Raw genomic sequence first — 19855 nt, 5'->3', positions numbered from 1 at the left:
AGCTTAAATTTAAATCTATTTAAAAAGCACCTCAAGTCTTTATTAACTGATAAATGTTATTATACTTTAAATGATTTCTTTAATGATAGACTCGGATAGAATTTAGGGCTAGTATAGTACATTATAGTTCATTATAGTTTGTTTTGGATTTGTAGTGGATAGCATGCTCCTCTTTATTTAATTATATTTGCATACCTATATTCGGTAAAACGTGTAGGTCTAATTCATTTTGACCATTTGTACTCATGTTTTTGGCAAATAAATGTTTTCTTTCTTTCTTTCTTTCTTTCTTTACCCGATTAGTACTACATCTTTATCCCTTGCGAGGTCGACAGAGTCAAGGTAGCGAAACTCGTATCCATAAAAATGAACACATCTATCGCCGCGCGGATTTGTAAAAAGTAGTAGTGGCGACTATTCAACAGGGGGCACTTTAGGCCGCAAGCAAATCCGTGCACTATATATTTTGTATTTGTGGTGAGACTGTTATTCTAATGTCAAGTATCAATGTAACGCTTATTGCGGTAACAGTGCTTGCGGTATTTTTCTTATAAAGAAAGTAATATTCAATATTATTTAACAGTTTATCTGCAATTCATTTATAACTGTCTTTCTTCGTTATTACGCGACAACTTTCCAACCGTTTGTCTCATTTAAATGAAATAGGTATGTAGGATCTGTTAATACAATTTCAAGTTCGTGGGGCAACAAAATCGGTTTAATCCTATTTGAAATATTCACAATTTTGTAAAAAAAAATATTGTGTTCGCCAAGTTTAAGTTATATTATTATCATTATACTTTACCTTCACTTATTTGTGTTATTACGCAGATATAAACAATCAATTTCATAATGCAACAAATAAGTAAATTTATTCAGAAAACATAATAATTTCTCGCTGCCATTTTAAGTATTTTTTAAATATTTTGGCATATAAAATCGATATTTACGCTTTCATTTTTAATTTATTTTTAAAACACTATTGGCCTTAACATATTCAAATTTTATTATTATAAAAGACATGATACTTAAAAACAAATAAACGAACAAATATTGTAAAACTAACATTGGCTGTAACGTGCTGCTTTAGTGTTAAATTTCAAGTATGCAGCTAAAATCTGGAACAATTTACCTCCCCCTCTTCGTAATTTGTCATCTGCAATATTCCGTATATATATTTACGGAATCCAAATATATATATATATATATTTGGATTCCGTAAATATATATATATATATATATATATATATATATATATATATATTTGGATTTCACTTTAAACTCTAGACCGAACTTTACGTCGTCGCTTATATTATATCGCATATATTATACTTATAGCTTCCATGTAACTTATCTTTATTCCTTTTTTTTACATATGTTTAATCCTAATATGTTTGCTGTTGTTTGTTTCTGTTTCCGTACATATTAACTTGTTTATTTTGCTTGGTTCCAGCTGAAAATCAGCGCCTTGGCTCGATACCATGGCACCATGCTGAGCTGGTCGCCATTTCAGCTTGTTTTGTATTCGATCTATATTCGTTACTCTTTTATATGTTTGGATTTCACTTTAAACTCTAGAGCGAACTTTACGTCGCCTACAAGCAAAATGAAGTACTTTTCGAGCAAGACAAGTGAAAAACTCATATTGTTTGTGATGATACAGCGATAAGATCGTGGGTTCGCTTCCCTTGCAAAAGAGGTGATTGACTGACCGTGGGTGTGTGTCTGTATGCATCTCGAAGGTCGGCAACTTGTTATACTGTAATTATTGTGAAGCCCACGGTGCGTTGGGTAATAGTGTGATTAGTTGGAAATGATAGTATAAGATTTGTGATGATGACTAATGGAATCAATTACGTGATGTGAGTTGCTCTATTACTTAGGTAGGGTATATCTTGTGTATTATTAGAAGCTTTTATTTAACTTGCAATGTATGTAGGTATTTATCAGGCTTACGTTTGTTAGGGTTTTAAGGCTCAATTTTAAGGCATATATCTAGTACCGAATAAGCTAAAATGTTGTATGTACAAGTGTAGTTTGGTGTATAATGCATTATCATGAGAAGTATGACATGATGGTACACATAGGACCGGCTTCCAATGAGGGAACCCCCAAACGAACAAGTATTGTAAGGCGTACACGAACAAGAATTTATTTTGTCTCGCATTATATATATAAAAATATCTCAACAATAAAAGCAAATTCGCGCGTTTTGAACAATTTATTATCAAGTAGGTACCAAGAATCCCTAATTAAGGTACCCATTCACTAGCATTAAATTCGCTTTCACAAGTCAGTACAGCATCCATTACGCGTACACGAAATCTTTGCAGAGTAAAACCTCCATTAGTTACCAGCAAATAAAGCTATGAATGATCATGCAAATGCAATTCCGTGTGGACGTAAACATCATATTCGCAATAAAACGATTTATTAACAATTACCTATATTAGGAAATTTGTTATGCGTTGGGTGTTATTATTAAGGCGCGTTTAGGTAATATGGTTAGGTGTAATGATTGACATGAACACACATGAAAGTCAAAAGCATTTTCAACTTCAGAAATTAAACTTTCAATTATTGCATTATTTTCACAAAGCTATAAATTACTGGCTTTTCTTATATGTTTTTTTTTTGTTCTTAAATCAAAAAATACACACAAACGTGTAATGATTGCGATCGAGTGCTGATAAAAATGAGTTTATTTTGTCACAGTTACAAGTACTTCATTAATGGATTACAATCTCTGAGCATTCAAACCATCGATGTTCGTAACGTGTGTCTTTCTCATCATTAGCTTCTTGTTTGACAAGTTTCAATACCGACTTGTGAACTGATAAGTTCCACAGATATATTAAATGCTATCAGTTACTTTAATCAGCAAGCATTGCAACAGGCCCTTAGAATAAGATTTTTTGAGTGAACACTTCTTTAGCGGCGCGGTGTTGTGCACTTATTGTGTTGGGTAAACAATGACACGTGACCTGATCCAAAATTCAAGTTTTCACTCCTGCCGTCACTCCCGGAGTGCAACCCGTTTTTTATAGTCTGTATTGTATCCCACTGCTGGGCAAAGGCCTCCCCTTTTCACATAACTTGGGTTCCCGAAGGGCGCAGGCGTCGAGGTAGACCACGAACAAGATGGCGGGACGATCTAGACAAGTTTCAGCGTTGGCAATAAACGGCTTAATATAGAGAATAAAATTGGATTACAAAAAAATCTAGATAAAGATTTTCGGTTTTCTGTACCTGTCTATTGTTGTTAGCATACCACAAACATCGTGTTAATAACATTAGCTTTTACATAAGTAGGCGTACCATTATTAATAGGCACATACATTTACCAAATACGAAGTAATGCATATGCAAAAGCTGTGATGCATTCACCGACTATTCAGGTGTTAGCTAATTGTTATTTACTGCAGAAGGTGGGTCTGGATCACCGTGACTCACGAAGAACTTTAAATAATCTACGCGATTTTTTTTTTATTATAATCTAATAAAGTAATATTTATGGAAGAATAATTATCAATATATACGTACAAGTCTAAAAACCGAACGATTTTTCTTAGGTTTGCAATTCGAGGAATCAATTTTCACTAAAAAAAATCGCATTATATGGATTATACCAATAGTCCACCACATGTCATGGACCTGTATGACATGGTAATAGTGGCGAAATCCCAATGATTTTTGATAGGTGGATGTGTGGCTGAGTGTACAATAATTAACTAATAAAATAAATAACTAAATTCTGGTCAAGGCTTTTCCCTTGTGCCCGTATCAGTTTGCTCACAGAGTGCGCAGTAATGATCATTTGGTAATTAATTATAGTTTTATCAAGCTCGGATGTCGTACGAGGCGACTAAGGGACACATAGCCTTGGCAGCTGATGAGTAACAATAACATTCCCAAGGATGGTTGATGACAGGCATGCCGGCTGTAAAATCACAGCAGAATCTTCAAAATTATAAGTACAATTTTTATGCTGACCAGGTTAGGAGCTTAGGTTGACATATAAAACGATTATTATATAGACAGATTATTATATAGAGACATATATAACGAGAATCAATAAAATAAGTAGTTTTTTATCTCCGCGGCGTCACGACCCTGAACGCAACAGAGAATACGAAGAGGATAAGAGAGAGACAGTTTATTAAAGTTGACTTTGAACCAGCCTTTTATTAAGTGTGATATTGGTTTCCGAAAAAAAAAACTCAGTTGACTATAAAGATAAAAAAAAACTCTCATTCACAATTAGCGATGTTTCGTACTCGAACTTTTCAAGATCGCACCGAAGTTCCGAAGTTTTCAGAAGTTCTAGAAAAATTTAGAAAATTTCCGAGAAAATTCTTCAGTATAGAAGAGTAGTTTTAGATGAGGATTTCAAGTAACGTTTTCGAGTACTGGATTAGATATCTGGAGATACTGGTAGTAAAATCTTGTATGCCAAGTTTACATAAAGGCATTTTATTCAATACTAGCAGCCCGTCCTGGCTTCGCTCGAGTAAAACCACGGGTAATACCATAATAAATCTTTCATCACCCTACCTATATAGATAATCAGATTTATTTCAAAATAATTGAAGTTCGAACCATTCGAACCATCAAGGTTATAGGGTAGTGCTCTTATCTGAGCACTACGTACGTAATAACCTAAAACTACTGCCCAAATTTCGCGTTTATAGGTTCTATTGCGGCTGGGCGTTGATTAGTAAAAAACGCTTGTTCTTTTATAAATATAAAGATTTAAACAATTACAGTTATAAAGGCATGTTGCAAACTTCAACATTAAAATCATTTGGCTGATTGATCAACTCAGCTCGGCCACGCCTCGATAGATAACACACAATTGGCGAAACTAATAGCAGTTATGAAAGAGTTTTTAGGCGAAATGGATTTAAAAAAAAAAACGCTTAATATACATTTTTGTGTTGTGTTGCGATAATTGAATTGTTTATGTGGAGATTATGCATGAGTTTTGTTGATAATTTGGTGTTACAATTTTAGGTTGGGTTGGATTTTTTTAAAGCATAAAAAAGCTAAATTTATTTTGGTATTCATTTATACGATTGAATTCTTGGAACTAAGTCGAACTAGTTTTGCCGCTCGATAGTCAAGTATCGATAGGTTGAGAAAAACAATAGTGTCGATATTATGGCCTTTTTCGATTAAAACTATCGATAGCTCGGCAACGCTAAGTCGGACCTTTAAATGAATATAAATAACGTCTACTTTTAGGAATGTGGCTAAATTATTACTTTTTTAATAATTATTACCTTTTTTCAGTGGCGTGTGAATCCGCCGAACGAGGCGACCTAGGGAGCTACATAGACTAGACAGCTGATAGGCAATAATATCATTCTCAAGTAGAATTAAATGTGACGTTTTACGATAAAAATCGAATTTTATCGTTATTATGTACATCTATTGTTACAGACAAAATTTAATTTATTAAAATGAGTAAATGAATCTTCACAAATATGTGAATCTTGAAGAAAATAAAATAAATAAAGGTTAACCGACAATCTTTTATATAAAAAGTACACTTTCACAGCGCCGCATAGCAAATGAAACGTGCCAACATGTCGTCACTAGCTACTGCCAATCGGTCATTCTGGTCGCCGCATTGCTTAACCTGAACATAGTCTGAAACCGTTTAGCAAGATCGATATGACATAATTTCCATTTGGAACAATCATTCGGCCGAAACCATGTAAGTTAATGGCTATTACACGTTTAAAAATTCTAAGAATCAATTAAACAACAAACAATCTAGATCTATTCAAAATTTCATCAAAATCTGCCCTGTGGTTTAGCCTTAACTGCATTCATTAATTGTAAATAATATGGATATGAATATACCTTAGTCATTATTTTATACTGTATCCTAACTAATATTATAAATGCGAAAGTAAGTTTATTTGTTACCTCTTCACGCTCTATCTACTCAACAAATCGTCTTGAAATTTTGCATAAGTTGAAAAAGAAGTTTGAAGTATGGATAATACCTTTCATCCCAGAAAAATAACGGTTCCTGCGGGAAATTTACTCGGGCGAAGCCGCGGGCAAAAACTAGTCTTAAATAAACAAAATTACCACTTACTCATAGGTACTTATTTACTTTTGCTTCAATGAACGAATTTTAAAGAAATTTGGCATACCTAAGTGTTTATAAGAACAAAAAGTTTACAATACCGGTATGTATCTACTTACCAGACTGAGAAAGTTTATTATAACACTAAATAGCATACGACATACTGCTGCTGCATATAGAACTATATCAGTTTTCATGTGCTGTTTACGCCGACTACAATTTTCCTATGAATGATTGTCACACTCCAGACTGAAGTAATTATAGTTAAGCATACAGTAAAGGATGTCCCGACATACAGACCTATACATTAAACTGAGTAGGCACATGCGTGTGTGTTATTTTACAACTTTAAACATATTCTTCTTGGCGAGTCGATGTCATCACATCAGTTCCGATATGCCGATAGTAGTTTGTAGCTTTTAAAAAATACTATATACTTAATTAAAAATTTGACGTGTAAAAGTGCCTGCGTGAAGATCTAATCGATACATACAATATTTTCTGAATTAATAGTTTAACTTTGACGTCATGAATGAAGTCTACGTCAAAAGTATGACATAAGTCATTTAGACTAATATTAATTGACTAACAATGGACTAACATTTATGTTATAGCGGGATTTGTTGTTTACTAATTCGAGTATTTATTTATTATGGATTGGAAGGATCGCCATGTAAAGTAGAGACAACTAAACAGTTCGTGTAATACCACCATATTGAATATTAATTACGACAGTTGTACATCATATGCCCTAAATTTTTTTCTACAACAAAAAATAATATTTACAAAAAGATTTGAACATTCCATAACAAGTCAGTCAACCAAAAATGGAGTGTTCGCCAAGGTTGATGGAATTATTAAGGAGTAATTGTTATTTTCTCTTGACAACATAATTACGATCTTATTATTATTTCCGAACTTGTTGCAGTTATGGCGGAACGAACAATTTTGTGTAATTGGTTACCAGATAGTAAACAGAATACAAAACTCTTTGAAAATTAACTTTGATCATAGTAGACATTTTTTCAACCTTTAATGTTCTGAGAACTAGGGATGCCGACGACGACCGAAATGTAAAATGTGAAGACGATAAAGTAGAAAAGCGGATCTTAGGTTCTGACACTCAACGGCTGGCGAATCAAGGAAAAGGCCAGATGTGAGCGAGACAGAAGTAACTTTTACCATAGAAGTAGAAACGGTTCAAAAACCTTTTAAATACCAGTATTCTTAATTTAGTAACCTATCAGATATAAACATATTTGGATTTGTGCGAATAAGGAATCTTGTACAAACCAAATAAAAAATAATCGCGGACAACAATAAAGCATATTTTAAAATTAGATTTGATTTTCCTTAGAAGTAACTTTGTGGTATAGAAATGTTATTACGAAAATAAATTGGTATTTAGACGAAATTTGGCACAGACATAGAATAAGTAAGCTAAGTCAAATAGGCAAATAATGGAGCCGGGCTCTAGCAAAACTATTGCTAGAGCCCGGCTCCATTACTCCCGAACGTCGACGGAACGCGTTGCAATTCTGTTATGCTCTGTTGTTTTCTATAGGTTTTGACATTGACGTGCGTCGATGTATATCAAAATCACCATACAACGTCTGCGTTATCCGTCAACGGACGTCAAAACAACGGACAATAACGGAGCAATCGGGCCGCGCTCTTTTATTCCATGTGTTGTGATCCTCTCACGAGATCGTCGATAACACAACAATCGGCACTCATCAGGGCTATCTGTAGGTCAAGGGAAAACAGGACTTTCTATTAGTTAATTACTATAAAACACTAACTACCTACCTAAGTTCGATTTTCTACGTCCAGATTTTGGTCAAGGGAGTTTTTGTTTTGTTTCCAGCTTGGCCCTGGCAGAAGGGGCAATTGATTCCTCTTGAAGATACTTACTTGTCATTAGTGTTGTGTGTTAATGGTAAGAGCACCATTTGAAAAGCAATTTTGATTAAAAACAGAGACAAAGTGGTATCTCAATGGTTTCCAATAGTCATTAATTAATTTACACATAGAATTGTTATTGAAAAATTGACTGCTCTAGAAACCTAATATGCTGCCAAATTTAATTAGTACAAAATGTACCTAGGTAGTATTTTGTTGTTCTCTCGCAAACAATACATATATTTACGCATTGTTATTTGTAATTTCACTTACATAATTCAATTCTACTGACGAGCGTGAAATATGAAGAGCATACAGCCAGCGTAATGTATTTTAATGCGAAAGATTGAATGTGTGTGTGTGACACACAAAGGTCGTGGTTTTACGCCAAGTATATTTTACAAGTACGGGGAAATTCCGGCGGGATATAAATGGGCGTAATAACACTTTTTTTATGTAGCTCTCAGGTCTCACTGCTGGGCAAAAGCCTCCCCTCTTTGTTTCCAACCACTTCTATTCTTCGCCAGTAAAAATAACTCTCTCCCATCGGAGCGATTTTCCCATGCCTTCGTTAGGCGTTGAACGTCGAATCCCGCTTTCATATGTACCTATCAGTCTACTTGTACATTTAATAGATACATTTAATAATTTAGGATTGTAAACAGGATGGTACTATATCTGTGTTTACATTATGCTGTGAGCACTGAGTGTGTCTATCTGGACCACTGTTTTATTGTTGGATTTAATTGAATCTAATTACAGTGGTTTTACGTAATTTAGTTAAATTGGGACTGAATGGAGTCTTGATGGATTTAGATTGTTATTAGGTGGAATTTTTTTGTTGGTCTATGTCGGTAAAAAAAGACACAGAATAGTGATTAGAATTTCTATTTTGGATACAATTATCTATCTTTCTCATTTAAGCGTTATACGTGTTACTTACTCAGCCATATGGTTTGAAAAGTTATGGTCCAATTTCTTACGTTTTCTTCTGTATTTCGCACGGTCTTAGGCATCCTGTTGTCGGACCATTGGACGCATATAATCCTTGACGACATCAAGTTTACTTTTTGAGTTTGCCTCTTCTGCTAAGACCAGACAGAAGCGACAAAGCCATTGTTTTGAACACATCTATATGAAAATGTGACTGTTCTGAAAACTGGGCAGAAATAAAAATAGCCGACGCAATTGTGTGTTTTGAACATAATGTCACAGAGGTCATCAAAATAATATGTTACCGGCGGCACACAAACGATAATTTTGTGAGAAAAAATAATCCAAACGTGTCTGCGGAAGCCGAAGAGAATTATAAGAAACAAAACTAAGTATATAACTACATAATAATGGCCGAATGAGCGCCAAGGTTGGACAAAAACCACAATGACTGCCGACCGTACAGTGTGACTTTGGCAAGGTTTATCAGTAAGAAATGCTTTTGATAAGGTTTTTGATTATTTTGAAGGTTTGTTTATTTAATTATTTATTCATTTTTTTTAGTTCAATAAATAAAGGGCGGATTTAATTGTAAACACATTCAACCTACTCCCTTTTGGAGGTTCAATTCTTAAAAGTATTTACGGTATCAGGTTTCTTTTTTAGAAAAAACTTTTTTATTTAGCGAAAGCCTAATCAATTTGATCTCTTTTTAGTACAATTTTCTTATAAATGTGTTATAACTTTGGTGTCAGACTTAATCCAAGTCGTTTAAAGACATCTTGAATACACGCGAATTAACTAAACAGTAAATCAGTGCGCAGGTTTCCTCACGATGTCTTCCTTCACGGGAAGCAAGTGGTGGTCTAAGACACTACCATACATTAGTCAGATTTATATACAAATTCATGTGGCATGTGTAGGATTCGCTCACCATTTCAGCTAATCCTGTTTGAGTATGTTAGGTTTAGTGTCATAAAATATATTTTTTAGGTATGTACATAAGCACAATGACCTGGACTAACGAGATCCGATGTTATTTCAATTGAGTACCGAATTTTAACTCCACGATTTTTGTTCACGGCTTTTTAATGATGGAAAACATATTACTTTAGTAACAAACCTAGTAATTTGATGCCATAATATTAAACCGCGAATTTTTTAGTTAAAAAAATTGTGGATCATAATACGTTTTGAATTAGTAGGTATGTCGGCAGTGTGGGTTGATTGATACCTAAAATAGTAGGAACTCATTTAAGCGGTGGTAGGGTTCCTTCCTCAGCCGTTGTGCGTCAAGAGTCCCGGGGTCCGCTTGATTAGTCGCTTTTTACAGACCTACGTAAGTACCTAGCTACGACGATAGACTCAATAAATGCCTACAAAGTAGATTCAGAAAAAAATCTGTACAATAATCTGTAAAAAATCTGTGAAAATAATTATGCGGTCACAGAACCCTAAAAATCGAGTGAAAATCGAATCATAATGCGTGACGACTAATTAAAGAGTATTCACACATCACCAACGCATCAATCAATTATCGTCAAAAAACGAAAATAAAAGGCTTTACATAAAGATAGATACTTTACATAAATTGACTTATTAATTAGCACTATATAGTTACTTAAGTAATTGGCGCTTTGTTTTTGTTTCATAAATTATAAGTAAGTGTTAAGGATAATCTAAAAATTTGTTGACCACCTCTAGCTTTTGATGAAGAAAAACGTGAGGAATTCGATTTAAAATTTGCTATTCTTAACTTTTTGTACATTTTAAGGCTAATAAAAGCTTAAAAGTATAGAAAATCGTCAAATCGGTTAAGACAACCTTGATGACAATAAAATGATGATCATTCATCAACAAACAATAAATTGATATCAAATTATACCATTTTTTGTATGATCGGAGTAGGAAGTATATTAGAGGCCATCTTACAAAATGAAGTTACGGTCCACTTGATAATAATAATAATGTTTTTGCTGATTATCCTATTAAGTATTTACAAGTTTTGTAATGAATCTACTGCGGAGCTAAAGTACCTATGTCCAGTCAACTGCAAGTAATCCTAAATGTAATGCCCTGCCCAAACTCACACTACTTACATTAAATACTTATGTAAGAAATATTCTTTTCTCAGCAGTGATCGTTCCGAAATGCCAGTATCGGGAATATGTATGTTACTCTTTCATGCAAAATCTACTTTACGGATTGTTATGAAATTTGGTACATGGGTAGAATATAACCTGGAATAACACATAGTGACTCTTTATCCCCAAATTCTCACGTGAGCGAAGCCGGGGCGGGCTAGTACTATACAAATTAAATTTGACGTGAAAAAGTACATGTGGAGATCTAATTTCTTAATGAATATTTTTACTGTGACTACGACCTCTGGACTGGATGGTAGGTTAAAAATACCTATACTCTTATCCCGAAATGGAGTGGAGCCCCTTGGCACAGCTATTAACTACTAAACTAAACAATATATAGTTATATAAACATGATACCGGCAGTTTTTACTGTTTTTGTTCACAAATCTACTTCGGTTAGTCATGTCCGGTGGTTACACGGCTTGTTAGTGTTGATAGTGCAATTTCACAGTAAGAAATCTACTTGATTTATTATTATTCCAAATTACTTGTTTTACTTTTCATATCTAAATCACTCGTCTCCACTTGTTCCGAGTTGCGTTCGAAGCTGTGAAGCCGCGAAGCCTGGGGTCAGCGTAAAAATAATTCAGCTGTGATTTTACAACCGGTCAATGATGTCAATCCTTCTCGGGAATGATATTGTTGCCTATTAGCTGATAGGCTATGTGTCCCTTAGTCGCTTCGTACGACATCCATGGTAAGTTAAAAAAAAAAGGAAGTATTCAATTCTTTACCATCTAATATCCAAAAGTATTATAGGAAAACAAGAAAACAAAACGTAAAAGTAAAAAAAGATTAGTAAACTAAATTAAGATAAGTGGTCCTATTCTAGGACGGAACCACACGCCATTTTTCAAGTGTCAATAACTAGGTACCTCATAATCGATGCGGGTGAAAATGTCTAATAGAAGGCTTGATGTCACGAAAAAGTATCCTATGGGAAAACATTTTATGACGCCGAAGTTAAAGTCAGCAAATATTTAACCTACTTATCCAATCTAAATATACCCTCAAATTACGAAATTTCCTGCTTTAAAAGTCGCAGTAGTAATTATATACAATTTCTTGTTTCTTTTATTCGTATGCTATTTTGTGGAGATCATTATCGTAGTAGGTTCCGGTAAAGTTAGATGAATACGAATGTGTTTTGTTTTGCTAGAAGATTTCGAAAAATTGTTAGCATTTTTGATCATTTTGAGTTGTGTACGAGGGCTGCTATTTATGTATCCGGAACTGGCCAATAATTCTAGAATATTTAAAAAGTAATTACAACATTTGAAAATAGAACTCTTCGGCTAGAGAATAAATATTTTTCATGTCCCTGTCATTTGTTTTTTTCAATTGGCGCCAATTTTGAAAATAGCTTGTCTTCATTGCCATGGATTTAACTCGTGAACATTTTCGCGCGATGATTTATTATGATTTTCGGCGTGGATTAACTCAAAAACAGTGCATCGAACAACTGATTTTAACTTTTGGAGATGAAGCACCATCGAAAACCACTGTGTATTATTGGTTTAAGGAATTTCAACGTGGACGGTCTATGCTCACGGATGAAATTAAGGAGGGTCGTCCTAAATCGGTAGTGGTACAACAAAATATTGATGCTGTGCGACAATTAGTAATGCAAGATCGTCATGTTACATACCGCGAGATAGAGGCGTCTCTGGGCATTAGTATGACGAGTATACACGCGATATTACACGAATATTTAATTGTTAAAAAAATTTGTTCGCGTTGGATTCCGCACAACTTGAGCGTAGATCAAAAACAGGCTCGTGTCGACTGGTGTAAGAAAATGATAAAAAAATACAACCGTGGCACGTCAAAAGCTGTTTATAATATCTACACAGGTGACGAAACCTGGATCTATGCTTATGACCCTGAAACTAAACAGCAGTCAACGGTGTGGGTCTTTCAAGATGAACCGAATCCAACAAAAGTTGTTCGTGCGAGAAGCACTTTAAAGCAAATGGTCGCTTGTTTTTTTGGTATCAACGGACATGTAGCTACAGTGCCACTAGAGAATAGTAGGACGGTTAATTCTGAATGGTACACCACCATTTGTTTGCCAGAAGTCTTTGAAAAAATACGAAAGAACAACCCACAACGCAGAATCATACTTCATCACGACAATGCTAGCTGCCACAAGTCGGCTGAAACAAATAATTTTTTGGAGGGTCAAAAGATTGAATTGACGGGTCATCCGCCGTACAGCCCCGACCTGGCACCCAATGATTTTTATTTATTTCCAAACAATAAAAATAAATTACGTGGTCAACGTTTTTCGAGCCGCGAAGAGGCCGTTGATGCGTTCAAAACACACGTTTTGGACATACCTCAATCAGAATGGAAAAAGTGCTTTGAAAATTCGTTTCATCGTATGCAGAAGTGCATAGATCATCGCGGAGAATACTTCGAGAAACAATAAAACCATATGTAATAATATATGTTTGTTTAATTTTGTTATTCCGGATACATAAATAGCAGCCCTCGTATGTGATTCTGAGTGTACTCAGACGTACAGTTTTTTTTATAAAAATCTTTTGTGTTTATTACGTGAAAGTTTAATGATACCGTCGTGAGAGGTACTTGATAGTTATCACGTTTATATCTATAAAAATTGTTGAAAATATGCCATATTATGGTAGAACACATAATTACTTTAACTCATACATTGCTGCTTTTCAGGCTGACTTTATACACTTGGATTGATTTATTACAGCTTAAACTTATGGGAAAGTTCATTTTCCGCCGATGACGTCATATAGGTAGGTACAATTAGTGTGCGGCGTTTTGGCAAATCCAAAACTCACCCACAAAATATTGATTTATAATTGAAAAATACCTGGAGTTATAAATGTGATTCTTTCAATGGTGATTCTATAACTGTGTGATTCTCCAAAGAGGCAACGAACCAAATATAACAGTAGCCTATATATTGGAAAATATATTCTAAAATAGTGTTGAACCGGATTGAACTTGTTGAGTGAGAAGGAGTTTCAAAGTCCTATGCGGCTTATATCAGATAATTTTCTACAAAATAACGTGCTTCTATTTGACTAGAATTTAGTCTAAATTCTGTGGTAACTATTATTCTTTGTTTTTGAAACTATGACGCGCGCAACCTTGCTGCGCACGTGATAAGAAATTTCAGCGGTCATGATTATTTTTTGAAATTGTATAGATATTTAAATGCATTTAAACAGTCTCGGTATTGCGATGCAGGAATGCACCCAGCGTTCTTGGTATGATGCCACACGGGGGAATTTTTTAGAATTTAATTTCAGTTATTAAGTTAATTATATTAAGGTATTTTTGTTTAATTTAGTAATAATATTTTAGGTTTTCTTTTTTTGTTAATAAATTAAGAATGCCTTTAAACAGGATTTACAATTTTTATATCCGAAAAGCGTATCAATTAAAGTATTGTATAAATTAAAGATATTGTGAAATTAGATCTCTCTTCTGTTTATTGTACGGTGAGTATTAAAAAACTTTAACTTACGGTGTTGCAGTCGCTGGCTCCTCTTGAGTCTTCACCGAAGTTTCCGTCGAACACAACACTTTGAACGCCTCATCCTTATCAACAATCCTCACAGTCCTCTCCTTTGCCGACCCGGGCGCACTTCTCACTTCGAAACTATTCGTCAAACTCTTCACTTTACCCGGGCTAGCCACACTCGATTGCCGGCTCGATAAATCGAAATATCGATCCTGCGCGTGAATCAACTGCGTTACAGTAAACGCTGGCGTTTCATCGATTTGCGGTCCAAACAAATTGGTATCGACGTTGCGGAAAAATCGATCGTCCTCGATATCCTTACTCGGGGATGCTTCGTCCAATCGTGAACTAATAGTGATGTCTAACAAATTCGCATTGTTAAGCCTAAGCGACCGCTCTGTAGCGAAAGCGTAAGGCGTATTAGCTAGTTCCTCTTCGATGCTGTTGTAGCGACTTCGGAATAACGACTGCGGTGTGTCCCCACCACTATCGTATTTACCACCGAAGAGATCGTATTGTCCAAAACGGGAGTTGATCGAGTCAAACTTTGGGTCCGTGATGTCCGTTTTGTCCGGTGGTTCAGGCGGGTCCGGCTCCTTTGGCGTCCCGGACGGACTCATGTTGATGTGCAGGATCCCGTGCTCGTCCTTGTATTTCAGTTTCAATGCCATTGCGGTGTTATCTGAGCGCCATTTCTATTTTTATCTGGAAAGTAATGAAATGTTATATGTTAGTGACATAATGGTAGAAAGAATATATATATTAGTAACCATTAAACAAATAAAATAAAATATTTATCGAGAAATCCAAAGAAGATTCAAGGGATAGTACTAATATTATAAATGAGGAAGTTTCTGAGGATGTATGCGTGTGTAACTTTGTTACTCTTTCACGCATAATCTACTGGGCGGATTTTAATGAAATTTGGTACACGGATAGAATATAACCTGGAATAATACATAGGGTGCCTTTTTATCTCGGACTGAATCGCGGCATTTTTGCGTAAATAGTACAAAACACATCTAATGTACTCTTTTCTGAAATGTTTTTAGTAGTTTTTAGTCAGTTTAGTTAAAAAATATTTTTCACCCACCATTTTGTGAAAATACATCGTAGTTTTACAAGGTCCTCGCCTCCGCGACCCAGTTGCCACGAAACATAATTATAATATTAAATAACCTAAAAACGTACGGGAAACATTAAGAATGGCATTTGTTCCGCTACAGCTTGTAGGGTGATGGTGCAGTGTTTAGGGCTTAGCGATAATATATACCTAAATTTACACGACGTCATGACACATATCCTCCCGTGGATATCGTACATGGCAACTAAGGGATAAAAAGCCTTGACATCTCATCTATAAGGAGGATTGGGTCAAGCAGTCAGACGGACCAGAAACCTCAACTTTTAAAGGTTTATTTCTAAGTGTGTTAGGTAGGTAGCAATTCTTTCAAATATTTATGCACGTACCAAATTAGATGTTACTAGAATATATAATTACGGTAGTTACCTGAACAGTTAAACAACTTTTTGATGTAAATACAAAATTTACAATTGATAAAAATGTACAATTGCTAATAGGTACGCTACTTTTTGGCACAATAAATATATATTTCGGGTAGCATAGCTTCGCAATCAATGTGCGACACAGTTAAACTTTAAGAAATTCTAATAGAATATTTTGTAGTAATTTCATCATTGAAATGAAGCAGAAATATTGTTACAGTAATTTCAGCCAACGCTATTAAAATATTTGTGTGAACGAAAGCTTTCAGTCGGACCTTAATAGGTTTGTTTAAATGTTTTTGTTTTTTATGCAAGTAACTAGTTTTGAACTTTACATTAGGCTAAGTTCACACTAACTAGTAATTTATTACTTTTTTAACACCGAATGGTGGATCTGGATCGGATCTCAAAGATAAATTCTCAACGGTTTACTGCGCGGACATATTTTTTGTAACGCGTTGAATGTAATAAGTTCTCTTTGACGAATAGAAAACTAGTGTCAAAAATGACATTTTTGTTAAAAAAAAAACGTATTATTTTGAACCAGCCAATTATTTTGCTGTAAGGGTTGTTCTTGCAGCCAAGAAGAAGACAAGAAGATCTGAGAGAGAGCTTGACTGGATAAAAGGCACGCCAAACGATACAATTATGTCTGACCTAGTGGAAATAGCGGTTGAGAAATCCAAGTTAAGTAAATAATATCTTTGAAACCAAGATGTTTGTAACCCGGAAAGCGTTATTTATATGTAAATGACACGAAAGTTGTAGGGCGTCCTTGGCAGAATCGGCCCTTGGTATAAACTCGGCTCGAGATCTATGTCAGGGACGCCCTTACGCAGGTATTTCAGATGCCGTGGTCAATTTTGTGGTGGACTTTACTATTCTACTAAGAAATCTAGAAGTTTTCGATGGTGGTGATGGTGACGATGGACCCGTTACACCTAAGATACAAAATTATTCATAATGCTATGGTGAATTTGTAAATAGTTTTAAGAACAAATGTGCATTTACACACAAAATTTGGAACAAATTAATATGAAATGATAAAGGCTTAATCTAGATCTAGCCACATGGCTACATCTTATAGTGTAACAAACTATGACCGGCTGCACCTAGGTCTAGCCGGTTAAAGTTAGGTGTAACCCCACTTCAGGGTTTAGCCGTAATGTGTGTAGGTATCACTTAGCCCAAAATTATATGTTGTGACGAATTCTATAGGAACTAATTTTGAATTTAATGTGAAAAATTTCATTTATTCAATTTGTTGTAAATATGCGTATAATATGTATTGAGCATAGCAGAGCAGCAAAGCCACCCAATGTATGTGTGATAATAAATGACGCTTATTCTTTTCATATTTATGAATTAATTCTACTTTCGTAATCATTAATTTAACTTTCGTAAACATAAACTTTCCATGAAATTATCGTCTAATTTTCCGTGTTGGTCTAGATTTACTCGTGCTAAAAGAAACCACCATGCGACACAAAATATAATTAAATTTTCATAAAATATTAACTGTTGAACGAATACTACGCTACAAGGTCTTTTTAGTACGTATTTTTACTCGTACACAGGAAACCAAAGGTCAGTTTCATACTAAATACTAATATTTTTCTAGCTTATGTTTATCAACCGCAGCTTTACCGTACCATCCTGTCATTACATTCTACATTTTGGTGCAAGAATTTTTGAAATCGGTTCAGTAGTTCCGAAGATTACCACCTATATAAAAACGTATGTGAGTCTGTAAGGTATAAGTATGTTATACGGGCTTATGTTATTGTAACATTTTGACTGAAATAAAGTAAGAAAGAAATAAAATAGACCTTAAAAGGTAATTGTATTGTGTCAACATCCACAGCACATTGTAACGAAGCCAGCCACGCAGTTAATTTCTTTTCACCAACGCGTTTAATTTCACTTTAAATGCTTAATTGACTTCAATGAGTCGATGAACTTAACTAGAGGGCGTAGTGCTAACGTGTTGTGATTAAAGTTGATTGATATGGAAAAAATGTTTTAATTACCACTTATTTTGTCTTGTGGAATTATTGGCCTGCAGATGAGGTTTCAAGAGGAATGATCGCTGTAGAAAGAGAGGTCGTCCAGTAGTCAGATGGCAAGAAGAAATAGCCACCAACGCAGGCAAAAACTGAGTCACTTTACTCATTTTTATGCTGGGACGCAATCACTAATTCAACCATTTATATAACACTCAATTTTCCAATGAAAATTACATATTAAATCATCCAGTATACCGCCAGAACTGTATTTATCGCCAGTCATTGTAAAAATATTAATTTTTTCAACACCTATGACTGCACGGTTTTCTGTTTCGCTACAGTCATCAATATCTTACCGTAACTTAATGAAATGGCTAGGAACTGATAGAGCATTATTTTGGAGTATAATATCATTAATCATGGGGGGCTATAATAGATTGCGTACGTGGTGGTAGTAGGGGGTTGTTTTGCAACATACAGCACTTCCTTATTTTACATACTAGCTACGTCCCAGGGTTTGTTCCCGTCAATATGTTTTACATAAAACTAGCTTTTGCCCACAACTTCGTATGTTCGAGTAAAAATCAATTTCCCGTGGGAATTTCAGGAAATCCCTTCTTAGTGCTCCCCTACACTGTCTTAGGAACCTACACACCAAATTTCAGCTTTCAATATCCAGTAATTTCGGCTGTGCGTTGTCTGTCAGTCACACACACGCAAGAGTTATATATATATGTACTAGATGTCAAAGCAGCTCTATTTAAATTCGAAATTATTTTATAAAGAAATTTCATCAAATCAGCCCAGCGGTATTATATACAGTTATATATATATATATATATATATATATATACAGAGTATACATACAGTATACAGAGTACAATATGTATACAGAGTATTATATTTATATATAGGTATTTGGCACCCATATTAATTATAATATTTACCCAAAAGCATGTGGATCTTAGTTCGAAGGTATTCACTTAAATAGGCATTGGAAAAACCCTAGATCAAATCTTAGATATTAGAAAATGTTTTTTACAATGAGTTCATACAATTTATCAAAATTTCAGAAGCTGGTTTATTAGCATGTCTTGTGTATTGTAAGTTCTCTTTTTGTATTAAACTTACACCTCTAAACTGATAGACTAGCTAAGATAGAGCTCACTGAATGTTAATTGGAAAAGTCTTCAGTACCTAAGTACTTACTGGAGTTTCCTGTTAGACCTAATACTAGAATGATTAAGTTTAAAAATACAAACCTACTTATATAAATGTCTGCTAAAATCCAGCACTAGCACACAGTCAAATGGAAGATCATAATAAAACACATAGTCACAAGTTCACATTTTTACAAACGTCTCACACAGATTACAGGCGAAAAGTCATCATTTCATTTTGATTTTAAACACGTAATAAATAACTGTAAAATCCACTAATGTTTTTTTGGCGCGAAAACACGTCACTGTTGTCATTTTAGAAAAAAGAACTCCAATTCAAATTAACACTGGCATCACACTAGAGTTAATTTCAAATTAACAATCAAGGTGTTCTAAATAAAAGAATCTCGCTACCAACACGTGAAGGTTATTTTTCAGCTTGTCGGCCATGATTTAAAGAATTAGCACAACAAATCACCACACTTGAAAAATAATTTGCGGCCAGTATTAAACCAGAAGCAATAAAAAAAATTACTTTGCAATTTTTAATATTCGCGAATTTGTTTTTTTTTTTTAGTAATAAAGAATTCTTGTTT

The 19855-nt window shown here is 34.5% G+C and overlaps 1 protein-coding gene across 1 annotated transcript in view; it reads right to left on the bottom strand.

The window, feature by feature from the left end:
* Positions 1 to 19855, bottom strand: part of stum (stumble) — a 50166-nt gene extending 30311 nt beyond the window's left edge. The window contains exons 1-2 of the mRNA XM_053764537.2: positions 19366 to 19855; positions 14591 to 15292 (exon numbers count right to left, since the gene is read on the bottom strand). Of these exons, the coding sequence (XP_053620512.1) occupies positions 14591 to 15258 (668 nt within the window). The 5' untranslated portion in view covers positions 15259 to 15292; positions 19366 to 19855. The remainder of the gene's footprint in view (positions 1 to 14590; positions 15293 to 19365) is intronic.

This window comes from Plodia interpunctella, chromosome 26, assembly GCF_027563975.2.
Source record: "Plodia interpunctella isolate USDA-ARS_2022_Savannah chromosome 26, ilPloInte3.2, whole genome shotgun sequence".
Lineage (NCBI taxonomy): Eukaryota > Metazoa > Arthropoda > Insecta > Lepidoptera > Pyralidae > Plodia > Plodia interpunctella.
Note: the sequence above shows the minus strand (reverse complement) of the source record. Positions and strands in the feature narration are given on the sequence as shown.